The sequence below is a fragment of the Chelon labrosus genome, assembly GCF_963514085.1.
Source record: "Chelon labrosus genome assembly, chromosome: 3".
Lineage (NCBI taxonomy): Eukaryota > Metazoa > Chordata > Actinopteri > Mugiliformes > Mugilidae > Chelon > Chelon labrosus.
In genome coordinates this window covers 1,549,885-1,566,228 of record NC_140339.1, presented here as the reverse complement: position 1 = coordinate 1,566,228, position 16,344 = coordinate 1,549,885, and the positions used below count along the sequence as shown (strand labels likewise).

At 46.5% G+C, this 16,344-nt stretch overlaps 1 protein-coding gene across 1 annotated transcript in view; it reads left to right on the top strand.

Annotated features, from left to right (window-relative positions):
* shank2a (SH3 and multiple ankyrin repeat domains 2a) overlaps positions 1-16,344 on the top strand; it is a 141,750-nt gene that overhangs the window by 94,664 nt on the left and 30,742 nt on the right. Inside the window, 2 exon segments of the mRNA XM_084541366.1 lie at positions 1,268-1,350; positions 3,717-3,841. Coding sequence (XP_084397492.1) covers positions 1,268-1,350; positions 3,717-3,841 — 208 coding nt within the window.

Genomic DNA, 16,344 nt, shown 5'->3' with positions numbered 1-16,344 from the left:
AATGACTATCAACAACTAATATTTCAGTCATTAGCCTATAGTCCTTTTATGAACCACGAGCCAAACAAACAAATCTACCGTGGTTCGCCCCGTTGATGCAAAATGTTTATATGACGTTTTATAAGTAAGTTAATGTAAAGTTTCTAGTTTGACTGGAGCCAAAAAACTACAGTTTAGTTCTTTCCCTCAAAATAAAAGTCGTTAAAAAAGCAAAACATGGCAGAAAATGTGCAAAATGTTCCAATATTTCATGTGCAAAACTATTTATATAATGTTCTACAGGTCAGTTAGTGAATATATCAGTTTATTTTAATGTCTAAGGAGGTTTATCAGGTTAAACTGCTGCAGCACGGCTCTAAATAGTTGTTTCTATTATCCTGATCAGGATTCACTTCTCTCCAACTCTTTATCGATTAATCGGTTTGTCTGACATGCGTCGCTCCACCGACTCCCCCCCTCCCCTCCCCTCCCTCCCTCCAGCCGGTTGTGTGCTTGCACCTTGCAGAGCGCAGCGCTCCTAGACATCCGTCCACACCGTGATTCCGTCGCTCCCTCCCTCTCTCCCTCTCACTCACTCGCTCTCCCTCCCTCCCTCCACCCCCCCACCAACCCGGCGAGCTTCTGCCTCTCCTTCCCGCCTCATCATGAGCCATTAGCCGCTATATCTCCCCCCCTCTCCGCCCCCCCCACCCCACCACCAGCCTGATGTCGCTTCTCCTCGACGGCGCATCTCTCCCGCACCGCCGCTCGGAGCTTCTTCTTCTTCTTCCTCCTCCTCATCCTCCGCAGCAGCAGCAGCGGCAGCAGCTTGAGGAGCCGCGGCGGGGGTAACCGCGCTGCCGACCCCGCGGACAGGCTGCAGCTGCGGCGCAGGGGAGGGAACCGGAGGCGCGTCTCTATCCGTCGTCGGCTGACTTTTTTTTTTAATTTTTTTTTTTTTTTAAATAATAATAACAATAATAATAAATCTTTGGGGTCGTCTCTTTCCTGGAGATGCTGTGGTCGGGCTGCCGGGGCCGCTGTCATACCGTTTGATAGACATAGAGGAAGAGGAGGAGGAGGAGGAGGAAGAGGAGGGGGAGGAGGAGGAGGAGGAGGCAGCAGCAGCAGCGGTGGTGGTGGTGGTGGGGTGGGGTCGGGGTTGCCCTGCCCTGCCCTGGCCGGACTAGCTCTCCAGCATGAACCTCCACTCGGGCAGGGCGTCCGTGGCCATGCTGCGGATGATGGGCTGTGCTAACGGGCGCTCTGCTCGGCATCTCCTCCACAGTGACTGCGTGGTGGACGAGAAGACGGTGGTGCTCCAGAAGAAGGAGAATGAGGGCTTTGGCTTCGTCCTGCGGGGGGCAAAAGGTAGGAGCATCTACTGACTCGGTTTAATCTTTAAGTTTTTATGCTTTGTGTCTTTGTGTCTCATAAAGGACCAGGCTGCAGCTCACACACCAGCAAACATCACGCTGATGCATTTCCCTTGTGTTTGTCTCCTCTTTAAATCAGTGGTGGGGCTTGTGTGTGACAGAATGCATGGAGCAGCAGTGCACCTCCTCCTCCTCCTCCTCCCTTCACCTCCCTCCAAATAAACTCCTACCAGAACATGCAAATAAGTTCTGCAGGATTTTAAAAGCATCTTGACCTCTCTGAGGAGAAGTCAGCAGGTGGTGGCGTGCGCCAGGGTTCCTGCAGACGGTCACATTCTTGCAAAACCTTTTCCTGCGAGGCGTGAAACCAAAGCTGCGTCCAGCCTGTGTCTGGCGTGTACCTGCCCGTGCGGCGCCCTCCGCTCCTTCACCTCCTCCTCCTCCTCCTCCTCCTCCTCCTGAGTTGTTGTGATGCTGGCGGCCGGTCCGGGCGGTTTGATGTTCCGCCGGGCCGTGAGATCGGCTCTAAAAATAGCCAGTTTGAGCTGCTGCGTCGGTTTCTATGACGATTCTCGCCATGTCATAATCCACGTTGCATTCCACAACTGTGCGGTGCAGCTGGATTGGTCTGTGCCATGGTTACTGTGTTACTGAGAGGTAAATTTAGTACATCAGCGTTCCTGCTTTTTAAAAACACAGCGAGAGAGAGAGAGAGAAATGACACGAGGAGGAGAGGAGGAGAGGAAAGAGGGATTTGGCTTGAAAAACAAGAGGAATGTTCTAGTCATTCTGACACACACTGCTACCACCCCGGGGGAACTGACCCAGCCGAGCTTATCCTGCACCGGGGGGTGAACACACAAACATGCGCCGATGCTCAAGCTGTCACATAAGCTCACGTCCTCTTGTGCGCTCGGCGTTTTTTCTCCTTTTCTCTTTTCACTCCCTCTCTCTCTCTCTCTCTCCCTATCTCCTTCTCTTTCTCCTTCTCTTGTCACTATGCCCCAGACACCTAAAGACACAGTCATCACAATCACACGAAATCTCCCCATGAAGCCCCCCTCGTACATGCTCGTGTGCACCGGCTCTTCCAGTAGGAGGCTGAGTTATAGGAAGTGTCACTTGTCATCACTGGTTTCTCCCAGTTGCAACAATTTCTTTAACCTCCCCGAGAGGGAGAGAGGGAGAGAGGGAGGGAGAGAGGGAGGGAGAGAGGGAGGGAGGGAGGGAGGCTGCAACCATGTGTGCACAGAGAGTAACAGTTTTGTGCAGGATATTAGACATTCAAACAGTTCTGCTGCACTCAAACAATATTTTTTGGTGTTCTCGTGCAGAAATGAATCTTTTCTGTGCATGCACGTAAGACTAGCTCCCTTCATGCACTCGTACTCGTGGTCTGACTTGTGATTCAGACGAGATCAGGTCAGATATGGAACCATTTAAATCCTTTTAATGACTGATCACCAATTAGAACTTGGATGCATTTGAGTGGAGAGAAAAGTTTCCCCTTTTTTCAATCGCTGTCCGTCTCCAGAGTCCCTGATCAGATATGCATTGATTAACCGTGCACAGGCTCTTACGAATGTGGTGAAACAGGATTTAAAAGAGAACTTGAGATTGATTCATGCTGCTGCTCTGTGTGTTGTTCCTTTTTTTTTTTATTTGCGGGCGGTGATGTGTAAAAGGCGATGTCCAGAAAAAGAGGCAATAAAGTCCAACAGCAGCTCCCTAAAGGCGCCACAGTTTACCTCTGAATATAAAACACGGTGCTCTGCTGTTTGCAAGGGAAACATGTTTTACAGTTGAACGCAGGGTCAGACTAAACACACACAGATGAGACTTTATCTGTGTGTGTTTAGTCTATAGGTCTGTGGACTGTCTGGTGTTTCAAGTTTGGTTTTAGACTCTAGAATAAGTTGGATGCTGAGACGTTCTCCTTTTTTTTGTTTCAGACTGCAGAATAAAAGATGTTTCTGGTTTCAAAAGCAAACTTGAAATACTAACAGATGCACGGACCCCCCTGTAGTTCAGAGTTTAGTGAAATTCATGCAGCTCTCTGAGAGCTGGACGGCTGAGATGCACATCCAGTCCAAGTGACTCCTGCAGTGTTCCATTTGGGAGTCTTGCCTTTAACAACATGAATTACTGCTAACCTTGAAGTCACACCGTGGACGCATTAAGACGATGAACAGGCCAAAACAGTGACATATTTATTTAAAGGTCCTGAATGCTGATGTGGTTTACAGCCTGTGTTAAATGGCTCCATGTGTCATGGCAGGTAAATACATCAGCTGTCTTCAAGTTGCTGGACGACATGTTTTCACTTCTCTCTCTCTCTCTCTCTCTCTCTCTGCCGTGCAGCGGATACGCCCATCGAGGAATTTACTCCCACACCTGCCTTCCCCGCCCTGCAGTACCTGGAGTCGGTGGACGAGGGCGGGGTGGCATGGCAGGCGGGGCTCAGGACGGGGGACTTCCTCATCGAGGTGAGAGCTGCTCCTTTAACTTTTACCTGCTGTGTGTCAGGCTGATCTCTAGAGCTGAGGTTTTTGATTCCGGTGTCTGGATTTGACCTCCTGCTTGCTAACGTGAGATGCTAACCTTCAGTGGTCGGCTGTGGCTGGATGTTTGCTGACACTCGTCTGAATTAGATTTGCTGTGATAACAATCAAGACCTCCCTTTTGTTTAAAACCTCCTGGCAGCTTCCTTGCCGTGAAATCGTTGGTTTGCAACGCAATTAGAGCAGCAGCTGACTCCTGCCACTTCTGATTGGGATAGTGACTCGTGGATGAGTCTGCAGAGTGAGGACAAAGTCAGAGTGCAGAGGGTCTGGAGGCCTGTCAGCTGTGCCCGTCGCTAACGAGGCTAATCTGGATGGATGCGGTTTAACATGGCTCCATAAATCATCCCTGTCTCTTTATGTCTGATTTTGTTTTTGTCTGCTCGGACGTGTGCAGACTTCTAAATCGGTGGCGTTGATGTTTATGTTGTGGATTGTTAATCTACCTCCACTGAAGGCTGTGACGACGCGGAGAGCTCTGATGTTATTTTATATTTGACTGGTTAATTAGATCTCTCATTAAGTTATGTTACAGCAAAACCTAAATGCTTTTCCACTCCCTTAAAGACTTGAGGTCTCTGATAATTACAGGAGCTAAAAAGAATCAGTGTCAGCGATGAGTCGTCTTTGCAGCTAAACTGATGCTGTTTTGTTTAGTTAATGAAGATGAATTAGATCTGTGTGTGAATCAAAGCGGTGCAGCATTGTTTAATTAGAATAAACCAGGTTCATTTTCCTTCTGTTGTTTCACTCGTCAGGTTTATTAGCACCAGGAGTATGAGTCTGGTGACGCTCCACTGGGATTTCATCATGGGGGGCGTCTAAACTGAAGTTACTTTGCTGTCAGTATATTTTACAACAGATGTGAAAGCAGACGGCTCTAAACTAAACTAATGCAACTCCACGTCTCTCAGATGACGTCCATGACTACTGTTACTCTTCTGTACATCTCCTCATTAAGCCCCGCCCCCAAAATATCTGATTGGTCCAGCAGATCTTTGCAGGAGCAGAATCACTTCCCAACAGAGATACTCCAGATAAACTTTATTCCACAAAAATAAATTGAGGGTGGGTCTGCTGCATGATGAAGAACATGAAACATACCAAACTAACCCTTTTTCAACGGAGGCAGAAAATATCCAACACTTTTGCCTTATTGACGGCTGAGACGTTGCTGCGAAAAAACCATAGACTGTAGAAAATATGAACGACACGTCTCCACTTCCTCCAATTGGTCAAACTGACGCTAGAATCCAGGTATACACCTCCAACCGCTTCACAGAGCGGTCGTCAGTGGCAGCTGTCAATCATATATGATGACGCATCCTGTTTCTCTAACGTCAAATAACTAAAACTAAACTTGACACTTGAACAAACATCAGCGTATATTAACTACCTGCAATGACACAAACCATCCTTTAAATAAAATGACTTGACAGTGTGTACTTCACATAGAGGGGGCGGAGCTTATGACCTATACTGCAGCCGGCCACCAGGGGGAGCTCTACATGCTCTGGCTTCAGCTGTCATGGCGTCTACTTGTTTTACAGACTAATTGCCAAAACCCTTCATATTATTGTACATTATTATTATTATCAAATTAAATAAATTAATCACTGAATTATATTGTGATTGTTTAGGACACTAATATATCCTCTTATAATATTCAAACAAATATCATGTCATAGAAATAAGAACAGATCCTCTACAGTACAGTTGTCATGACTCCAGGGCAGCGTGCATCAGTGAGGGCGTGTCGTGGAAACTAGTTGTGGTATATTTGATGTCCTGGTGTTATCTTCTAGACTCAGCCTTGGTAGTAAGGATGTCTGTTTATCAGAATGACTTGGACTAATCTGTGTTAGAGGAAATGTCAAGCTATGACTACTATTAAAGGAAGTTAGTAACAGCTGCCGTGTTAAACCAGAGATGAAGGAAGAGCTCATTGTCTATTTTGAGCTCGTTTCCGTTCTCCATGACTCCGTAAAGACTGTGTGTCTATAAGCAGCGTGGGGATTGGTTTATTTTGTGTTTCTGCTAAATGGAGCATCACATGAGGAGATCAGACCGGATCTATGTGAGCAGCTCCTTCTCAGTGTGATTGCAGCTCCTTTTCATATCTCTTGTTTGTTTTATCTCAAATTCCTGTCGACGCCTTTAATCATCCCATCAGCGGCGGTCTGAAGTCAGAGCCGCTGAAAGAACGTGTTTACGAAACGCATCAAAGAGGCTGAAAGTGTTGGACTCGTCCACAGCTGCACAGCCTGTGGCTGCTCAGCCGTCCATGGCTCTTATTCTTTAATGAGCATGAGCAGATGATCACTGACTGCTAACCCCGACCCGTCACTGTTGGTTTTATTATACATATAAATACAAAGCACTGGAGAGAGACGGGACCTCAGAGAGACGTTGATAAGTTCTGTTCAGTCCTTAGATTAAAATCTGACCTGCAACAAACCTCTAAGTCCCTGTGTCTCCACCTGGTCTTAATATAAATGTGTCTCCACATGCGTCCCCAGCCAGCACTTGAGATCTGATCTCAGTTTGTGTGTCTGTAAATCAGCAGCGCCATCATGTGGTCAGTAGAATATTGTAGCAGCTGCTGTCTCTAATGGATCTCTACCTACCGCTGGATCAGAACCATCAACAGCTGCTTGTTGACTTGGAGACATGATCCAGATGTTGGAACAAGATGGAAAGACTCTCACGTGTTAAGATCTGATTTATTTATGATGGTAGTTATTTTAGAGAAGGAAGAGAAGAAGGAAGGAAGGAAGGAAAGTAAAGACGGAAAGATGGAGGGAGGAAGGAGGGAAAGAAGGAAGGATGGAAGGAAGGAAAGTTAAGACGGAAAGATGGAGGAAGGAAGAACAGAAGGAAGGAAGCAAGGAAAGTAAAGACGGAAAGATGGAGGAAGGTAGGAGGAAAGGAAGGAAGGAAGGAAATAGGGAGAAAGGAAGGAAGGAAGGTAAAGACAGAAAGATGGAGGAAGGAAGGAGGGAAAGAAGGAAGGATGGAAGGAAGGAAAGTTAAGACGGAAAGATGGAGGAAGGAAGGAGGAAAGGAAGGAAGGAAGGAAATAGGGAGAAAGGAAGGAAGGAAAAGAAAGGAAGGAAGGAGGGAAAGAAGGAAGGAAAGTAAAGATGGAAAGATGGAGGGAGGAAGAAAGGAAGAAAGGAAAGGGGAAGGAGGGAATGAAGGAAAGAGGAAAGGAAGGAAGGATAGGACTACCAAAGGAAAGAGGTCACATGTGTCCCAGACCACCTCCACATGTGGACTGACACCAGATCAGTGTTCACACCTGGACTCTTGTGTTCAGGTTGGATTGATGTTAATGTGAAGGTGTGAACGAGGCCCTAGAAGTTAAAACGTTACTCCAGTCCCTGAAATCATAACCCAGCTGTCCTCCTCCTCCTCCTCCTCCTCCTCCTCCTCCTCCTCCTCCTCTAAGGATTCCTCCCAGGTCTTCATCTTTCCATCGTTGCCGTCCTCGTCCTTCAGTCCGTCCTCGTCCTTCAGTCCGTCCCTCTTACAGTTGCAGCGTTGCGTGGATATGATGCAGAGCGACTGACACACATTTGCCAAACAGCGCATCCCGTCTCCGTCCATCCTGGTTCTGAAGCGACGCCAGTTACTTCCAGCTCAGTGCGCAGCTGTCTCACCTGTCACCACACTCACAATGGATTGTTCCGTTGTCGTTTGGTTTTGGGGGCTGTTGTGTCGAGGTAATGTGGCGGGACGCTGGGTGCTTGTTTTCTTTTAGAACGTCAATCAGTTTGTATTTGCACGTACAAGAAAAAAAAAGACAAGATAAATGATTTTATTCATGAAGGATGAGAGAGAGAAGCAACTGTAGGACAGACTGAGACAACGAAGAGAGTGAAGTGAAGATCCTGTCACATCTGGACTGGATCTGTGAGAGTCAGAGAAAATGAAGCGTCCCACAAATGACTGACAGTCGAAAACTGTAAAACATATTACCTGAGAGGTCCTGAGTCCTGGAGGGCTCATGTGTTGGTTTTATTTAGATTTTTATCTCCAGAGCTTGTTATGAATGTTTCATCCTGTCATCTGCCAATATTAGTAAATGGAGAGAATGAAAGGATGAAAGGATGAAAGGATGAGAGGATGAGAGGGACTGAGTGGAAATCACAGTTAAACAGTTAAAACCTGTTTATTGTCCTTAGATAGATGTAGATAGATAGATGGATGGATGGATTGATAGACGGATAGATAGATGGATAGATAGATAGATAGATAGATAGACAGATAGATAGATGGATGGACGGACGGACGGACGGACGGACGGATGGATAGACAGACGATCATCTCACTCCTCCATCATAGAAACTGAAACGACGGCCGGTTGCCGGAGCTGTTCATCCGTCCCGCGGTTGTCATGACAGAGTGGCGATGCGGTTGCCATGGTAGCCGGTCAGCTCTGCTGTGTAATCCCTCTACAGCAGATGACCGGCTGAACTGCTGATCTGAAAGTGAAGACTCGTCTCTGGGACGCAGGACGTCCTGGACAGATCTAGGTCCCTGTCGTTGTTCCTCAGCGTCTCCTGTTTGTTGAAGTCATTTAATCTTTTATACGCTTTAGCTTCTGCTCTTTACTTCTTAATCAGTTTCATATTTAATGATGATGGTGTAGCACATAGGAGCATGCTCTAGAGTCGTTGAATGTGCTTCCTGAAAGACTCTGTAGTTTCACTTTGGGGACAAATAAAGTGTTTTTTTTAATTGAATTGATTCTTGTTATTATTATTATTCTTATGCGTAACGCTGTGGATTAACTTTACGTTCCTTCAGTTCACGTAGCAGCGTATGTGCCGTTACCATCTACTGTACATCAGTGGGGATGTGTTCCTCTGCAGGCAGGACTTGACTCGGCTGAGCATCAATCTTTCATCGCCTCTTGCAGCGCGACACGATGATGCTCGCGTGCAGCTCTGTGCCCTCGTACTCAGGCACTCCAATCATTTACCTAAATGTGTTTAAGTAGGTGCTCGTCGTGGTCCCCCATCAAGAACGGCTGCGCTCCAGCAGCCTGCGCTTCATATCAATACGGACGGTTGACTTTGAGTAAGTGAGACGAGTCAATGAAGGAAGACTCCTGATGTGGAGGAGGTGGAGGTGGAGGAGGAGGAGGAGGAGGTGGAGGAGGAGGAGGAGGAGGAGGAGGAGGAGGTGGAGGAGGAGGAGGAGGAGGAGGAGGCCAGAGGTCAGAGGAGCTCATGATGCAGGGTCAGATCTTGTGCTCTTGACTCTCACAGTGTTTGACGTCATGATGATTAAAGCTGTGGCTCGTTTTCTTTAACCATCCCCGTGCACACTGTCCCAGTAGGGCTGGGGGTCACTACTGGTCCTGATTCAATTCAGTATCTCAGTTAATTTTACTTTAAATTAAAACTAATGTTGTCATCAATGAACATGAACTTCACTTAGATCCAACATTTAATCTGACGTGTTTTGCTCAGTTTTGCAAGATTCGTCACAGAGTCTCCAGAGATGGAGACTCTGTGACGAATCTTGTGAGACGTTGAACGAGATTCCTGACGAGAAGATACAGGAAACGGCGTGTGTTTAAAGAAATCTGTCCAATCGATATTGAATCTTTCAAATGGAGATCAGTTTAATTATTTCAGACCCAGCTCTAGGCCTCGGTGTGTTTTAGTGGACGTTGTGTTGAGTTCAAATCTGTCAAAGCCGGTTCGATTCAAATCAGATTTAAAGAGAAATAACACAGTTAATACTTTAACTTCTATCTTTATTCATGTTGTTTCAGCCTCCTGGCTAAACTAACAAGACGACGGCGTCTCAGCTGCTCAGTTAACTAATGTTAATGTCAGAGAAAGAGAAAATGAAGTAATCTGATGCTAGTGGAGGTTATTTTATTCAAACATCCCTCCCCCTCAGACCAGGCTGGACCAGCAGCATCCAGGATTTAAATATTCTGATTAATCCTCATCATCTGCTTCACCTACCTCCGTCTTTCCTCCTCTCTCTTTCTTTTTGAGATGGCGTCTCTCTACGTTAAAGAGTCATGAGAGCGACGTGGAACAGGATTAAGTGTGGAGGGTTGTGGCCCCTGGTGGCCTGGGGAGGGCCCCAAGCATTCTGTGCCTGCTGACAAGCTGCATCTCTGATTAAATAAAGAGAGAGAAGTTTTAGTTTTGTAAATAATTTAGAAGTTGTGCGACTGCGTTCTTCTTGGTGACGAGGACAGGGAGCAGCAGTGTCCATCCTTCCTGTGTCTCCAAGAGCTGATGACAAAAAACAAGAGACAGAGTAAGTTTGTTGATTAAAACTATTACGGTCTGCTACTGTGATCAACTGGAGGCTGAAGCTGGATCGTGTAAAAGAATATAAACTATGATATCATCTGTTAACTCAGAACAGAGAATGAAAATGTTAATGATCAGTGTAACTGTTGATGCTGCTGATGACCTGTCCTGGTGACCAGCTCATGATTCAGCTCTGATAACATCTGCTGGGTTGGACTGAAATCACTTCGTCAGTTCTGAATCCACTCGTAACAGATATTTACTCCGATCAGGCATAACATTATGACCACTTTACTTGTGGTGACTCATCAGAGAATGGACATGGGCCTTCTGAGGGGAGGGGCCTCTGTGGATCATCCCACAGATACTTGATCAGTTTGGGATCTAGTGAATTTGGAGGCCAGGTCAACACCTTGTGCTGTTCTTCATGTTTTTTTTAGTTGTTCCTAAAGTGTTTCTGTGTGTGTGTCTGTGTCAGGCTGCATCCTGCTGGGGATGGCTGCTGCCATCAAGGAGTGTCATTGCTATGGGGTGGGGGTGCCTGGTCTGGTCTAGGTGGGTGCTACATGTCTAAGTAACATCCACACCAATGAATGCCAGGTCCAGAAGTTTCCCAGCAGAACACTGAACTGTCACAAGGATGGTCAATGTTATTCACTTCTCCTGTCGGTAGTCATAATGTTGTGGCTGATTGGTGTATGTGTGCACCTGCTACTAGAAAGATGAACCATTTATTAGTTGTGTGTATATGTACATAACCGTGAGCAGATTTGATTCCAGTGTTAAATGTTGATCAGAGCAGAGTAACATATTTCATTAGGTGACATCTCTTCGCGCTTGCAGCTACGTTGCCGTGTGTTGTGAGTCATTCATTAAGTGTTTTTATGCAGATTAAGAAATGCTAATTATCAGGACTTGAAGGACTCAAACATCCTCTGAGCTCTGGATGTTTGAGACGGTAAATAATGACGAGACTTAAACCGACAGCGGCGAGAAGCAAAGCAATCAGTGCTCCCACAGAGTCAGGCTCCTTTAAATAGAGGCTGCTTTTTATTGTGAGATGCATTTATGCATTAAGTACATCACAGCCGTGTGTGTGTGTGTGTGTGTGTGTGTGTGTGTGTGTGTGTGTGTGTGTGTGTGTGTGTGTGTGTGTGTGTGTGTGTGTGTGTGTGTGTGTGGAGGTAGATGGAGTAAGGCACTTTACTCTCTTATATAACACACAGCTTTGGCCAAGAGAAGGATGTGTGACCTGTGTTTCATGCAAATGCATCTGCCTCCCTGTGCCCCAGGTGTGTGTGTTTGTGCATGTGTGTTAATGTGTGTGTGTGTGTGTGTGTGTGTGTGTGTGTGTGTGTGTGTGTGTGAGTGTGTGTGTCCGTCTGTCAGATCTCTTCCATCTCTCTGAGGACTGCAACTCAGCACACAACTGTCAGCTGTGCAGTGAACGAGCACAGTCAGTCCTCACCACTGCTTCCTGCAAATGCTTTTAAAGAAGAGGAAGGTCTCTCTCTCTCTCTCTCTCTCTCTCTCTCTCTCTCTCTCTCTCTCTCTCTCTCTCTCTCTCTCTCTCTCTCTCTCTCTCTCTGACTCTAAAATAAACGTCTAAAATCTGTGCCCACTTGTGATTTGTGGAATAAAAAGCTTGGGGCCTGGCTGTGATATTTTCAGGTCTAACATTTAAAAGAAGTGAAACCAGAGTCCAGCTGAAGAGATTTTATTCGTCCCTCCAGTAAATCATCTGATTCTTATGACAGTGGATGTTATTTGAGCTCAGGTCAAAGTCTCAGTCAAGGTATTTGTCTCCCTTGGGACAAATTAGTCTTGGGCAGAGGGGTCTGCTGCACAGACAACACATTCAACACATTCCACTCATTCCACTCATGCATCCAGAATCAGTAAAAAGAAACGCACAGGTACAGTTTTCTAAGATTCAGAAGATGCAGACTATCATGGTCTGGTGTGGCTGCTGGTTCAGTGTGATTCAGGCTTTGTTCTTTGCACATTTAAAAGCATCTATGCAGTTCTTCTTCTGGTTTATAGAAAACATGACGTGAACTTGATCGACAGTAGACATTTAATCTGTCATGATTTGCGTGCAGGTTTAGCAAATGAAAACATTCAACCTGCAGCCCTGAGTGAAGACACCAGAGTCTCACTGCTGTTCAGTTTGATTAAATATCAATTTATTTAGAGGAGATTACAGGTTTTCAGAAAAGCGTTGGTTCCAGAGTTTTGTGGTGTCTCCTCCATCTTCTCATCTTTCTTGTGTCTTTGTGTTTGTCCAGCTCTTCTCTGTCCTCAGACTTTTTAAACCAGACATCTTCTGCTCTCAGAGTCGGAGCTTCTGTCATGATCTGGATCGCCCTCACATGACGACTAATTTCTAACGAGAAGATGCAGGACACGGCGTGTGTTTAAAACGAACTAAATAAATAAATCAGAAGATTTTATAAATCAGTGTTGGTCTTTAAAATCCTTGCGGTGGCATTGCAGGTGTCTCTGAGTTGTTCACGGGCTTCATCGCCCTAATCATCAAATTGACCACCTCTGAACTCATCCAGCCTTTAGCTTTAAGGCAACGCGTTGCTCCCGGTCCCAACACAGCCAACAGGGTCGCCCTTGACCCAGTTCTGCTTGACGGGGCGGCAGCGTGACCGACCACAGGGTTGGAGAGTCAGCTGTGGTAGATGGTTGGATTGTTTTCCTGCTCTTCTTTTTTGCATGAATATATGAAAATCAGCTCTTTTTAATGTCTTCTCTGTGTGCACATGTTTCATCAGTTTTTATGGCTACTGTACTTAGAGCAAGCAGGTTTTCATCAGAGCCAATAGAAAATGTTCCAGCCCTGCATGCAGACGTGTAGATCCCACTGTTAGAGTGAAGGTAATAATAAGTCTGACTGGTTGACGCCAGGCTGTTAGCTCTTGAGCCAGGTGTTGATAGAAAGTTGCGTTTATCGAGCGATGACGTTCACATCCAGATTTGAGCTGTAGTCTCTCTCCTCTTAGCTCATGTTTGTCATGTTTCCCTCTGTAAGGCAGTGGGAGCTTAGAGTCCCAATCCCCCTCGCCCCCCATCCTCCCCAGTTCCCCTCTGCTATTTACACACTACCCACTTTAACACTAATCAATGAACACCAGTAATCTCTCACATACACATCAGCGTGCGCACAAACCTCCAGAGTCAACACACATAAAATCACGCGAGCCTTAAAATAGAGAGGAAGCGTCGTTCCCCATGAATTATTCATTTCTGGAGCAGCAGCCACAACGCAGCCCTCCGCCGAAATATGGCAGGAGACTTTATAAGATGGCTGCACCGAGAGGAAAGAGGGGGGAGGAGGAGGGGAGGGGGGGAGTTCATTGACAAAAACGCTCACTATCAAATTAACTCCCCCCGTTTAACGATGAGTGGTACGATCCACCCTAAGACACCCCCCCTCCCCTCCCTTCCAAACCCAAACCACTGATAACGTCCTCGGCACCACTGCCACCTCCAGCGGTATCACACAGCAACTGTCGCTTAGCAACCGGAGGAAAATGTTGGGCCTCGCTGTGTACACAGTGATAATGCAGCTTTTAAGAGTAAAAGCTCTGCAGAGACTCTGGAGACAGAGAGTCTGGAGTGGAGTTTGATGTCGGCCCCCCTGATGGAGGAGGGGAGGGGAGGACCTGGGGCCCAGGCCGGCGACAGGGTGGTGGTCTGAACCTGAGACCTGGGTTTAGTATGGATCTATGTTTGGAGCTGAAGCTAAGCTGTAGAGGGCTGACCAGGTTTAGGAGAGCTCCTGGATGGATTTGATTCCAATTCACAAGGTCCCGGTTTGATTTCATATCATTTCATTTCAAGTATTTTAATTTCATCAAACTACTCAGACTCATCTCCTCAGCCTTTTCCTTCTAGTTTCTCATCTCAAAAATTCACTTCTCATTCTGTTTCTCTCTTAACTGTGTGAAACACGCGTCTCACCTGATGCTGCCTTGCTAGACTTTCTGAAAAGATGCTGATGTGGTGGCCTGGCCAGGTGTGGGACTGGGTGTCACTAACGGGGAAGTTTGTTTGTTGAATAAAAACTAAAACCAGTCAGTGACCTGTGATTGAAGCCCAAGCTGCCGGTGTGTCGGGGTGTGGGGCCGTGAAGCAGCTCTGGATCTGTGGCATCAGGCCAGAGATCGGTGGTTAGCGCCGCGAACCGTCGGTTAGTCTCCGACTTTTCTGTTTCTGTTGGGCCGTCCGCTCCGTCTCATGACCTGGACGCTTCGGGCAACAGATTCGACGGCAGGCTGACCTGTCAGACGGGTCCCCGGGTCGTAAATCCGTAGCAGCGGTGGCGGTCGTGTCGCTGAACCTGCTGTCGAGACGGATTTCAGGGGAAGGAGTCGAGCCTGACCTTGTGAGAGTTTGTGTTTCCAGGACAAACAGCTTAAGGTTGAGCTGAACAGGCCGGCGCTGAAGGAATTCGGGGGTTGCCTGCAGCGTATGCGTGTGTTTTCGTGCCCTTACATGTGTTCTCATCGTCAGTTCGATATTCAGCTACATGATTCATCAGCCGAGACTCTGAGTCATCACAATAAACCTCCATCTCTCTCTGCACCTCCCCTCCTCATCCTCTTTCACTTTTTATTCTGTTTTCCAGCGTCTCTCTCTCTCTCTGTATATTTGTGTATTTAATGAGCCTGCAGTGCGTCCTACAGGGGCTAGGATGCAGATCAGCTCCGTGTTACAGATGCAGGGTGAAGGTATCCAGGAATATTCAGGTCCAAGAACAAATATATATTACAGAAGTGACTGATAAAAATCCAATAAAGTACTAACATCACACCTTCATTGATCCAAGGAAACTAGACAGGACTTTAAGGGACCAGAGAGTTGAATGTGGAGATGGATAATGGTCTTCGGACATGGAGGAACCCAGGGACTGAGGTTCAGGAAGCTTCGGTTCCTCCCTCATCCCCCTGGTTCCTGAAATTTAAGACTGCGGTGAAGAAAAGATTTTTTAATTTTAAACGTTCAGTGTTTTTGTTGTTGTTGTTTGGGTGCAGCCTTTGACTGAGTGGACTCCATGGATTCTGTTTAGATGATCAACTACTACCACCTCACCACACATTACACTAGTCACTGACTCATTTAACAGCACACATGTTTAGTCACTGGATTCAAGTTCTTCTTCTTCTTCTTCTTCTTCTTCTTCTTCTTGGAAGAACCGATGGAATAACAGAGGAAGATGAAGTTCTGACACGACAGGGACGTGGTTTTAGTTTATCGCAGGCCTAAAATAAATAACTACAACAGATCAGTCTTGGCTCAGCCCTGATACCCATCGGGACGTCCCTACACCTGACTCCATTTTGGATGTTACACATTCACAGCCTGAAACCTGACCCTTCCTTTCTCTAAAATGTTTCTTGGTGTAAAGTTTATCTGGAGTCTCTCTGTTGGGAACTGATTCTGCTCCTGCAAAGATCTACTGGGCCAATCGAATCGTTTGGGGGCGGGGCTTAATGTGGTGATGGACAGAAGAGTAACAGTAGTCATAGACGTCGTCTGAGAGACATGGAGTTGAATCAGTTTAAATGTCTCTGATTGGTTGGAGGACTATCCAGTTGTGAGCAGAGCTCATTGTTTTTATCTGTATCATTGAACCACATCCCATAAACGATCGGCTGGTGTCTGGTGATGTTTTCAGACAATCTGCTGCAGGACTCCTTGTTCTTCTTGTGGATAAAGTTATTTGTCATGACCCCTCTCTGTGTGATGGATAACAATGCTTACATCTGATGCACTGCATCTATCTTAGCCACTCCAAACTCTCCAAACTCTCCTCGATACGATTCACTTACCAGATTACTGGACCTCTATTTTTAAAACGTCTTGTTGAGGCTTTTAACGTTGCATTGCCTCCGTGTGCAGAAGTGGCCATGTTTGGAGTCAAGAAGAAAAAAAAAAAGAAAGGTCAGCGTTGCCTTTGCATCCCTAATAACGAGTGGAAATCACCTTTTACACCCAAAACACCTAGCCTGGTCGTTACCATCCTACGTTTCCGCCCGAAATTTGATTTCGGTCTACACGTTAGTCTGGCCCAATGTAATAGGAATCTGTCTCCGTAATGGGCAGATGCTTATTTTGAGGTTTAAAATC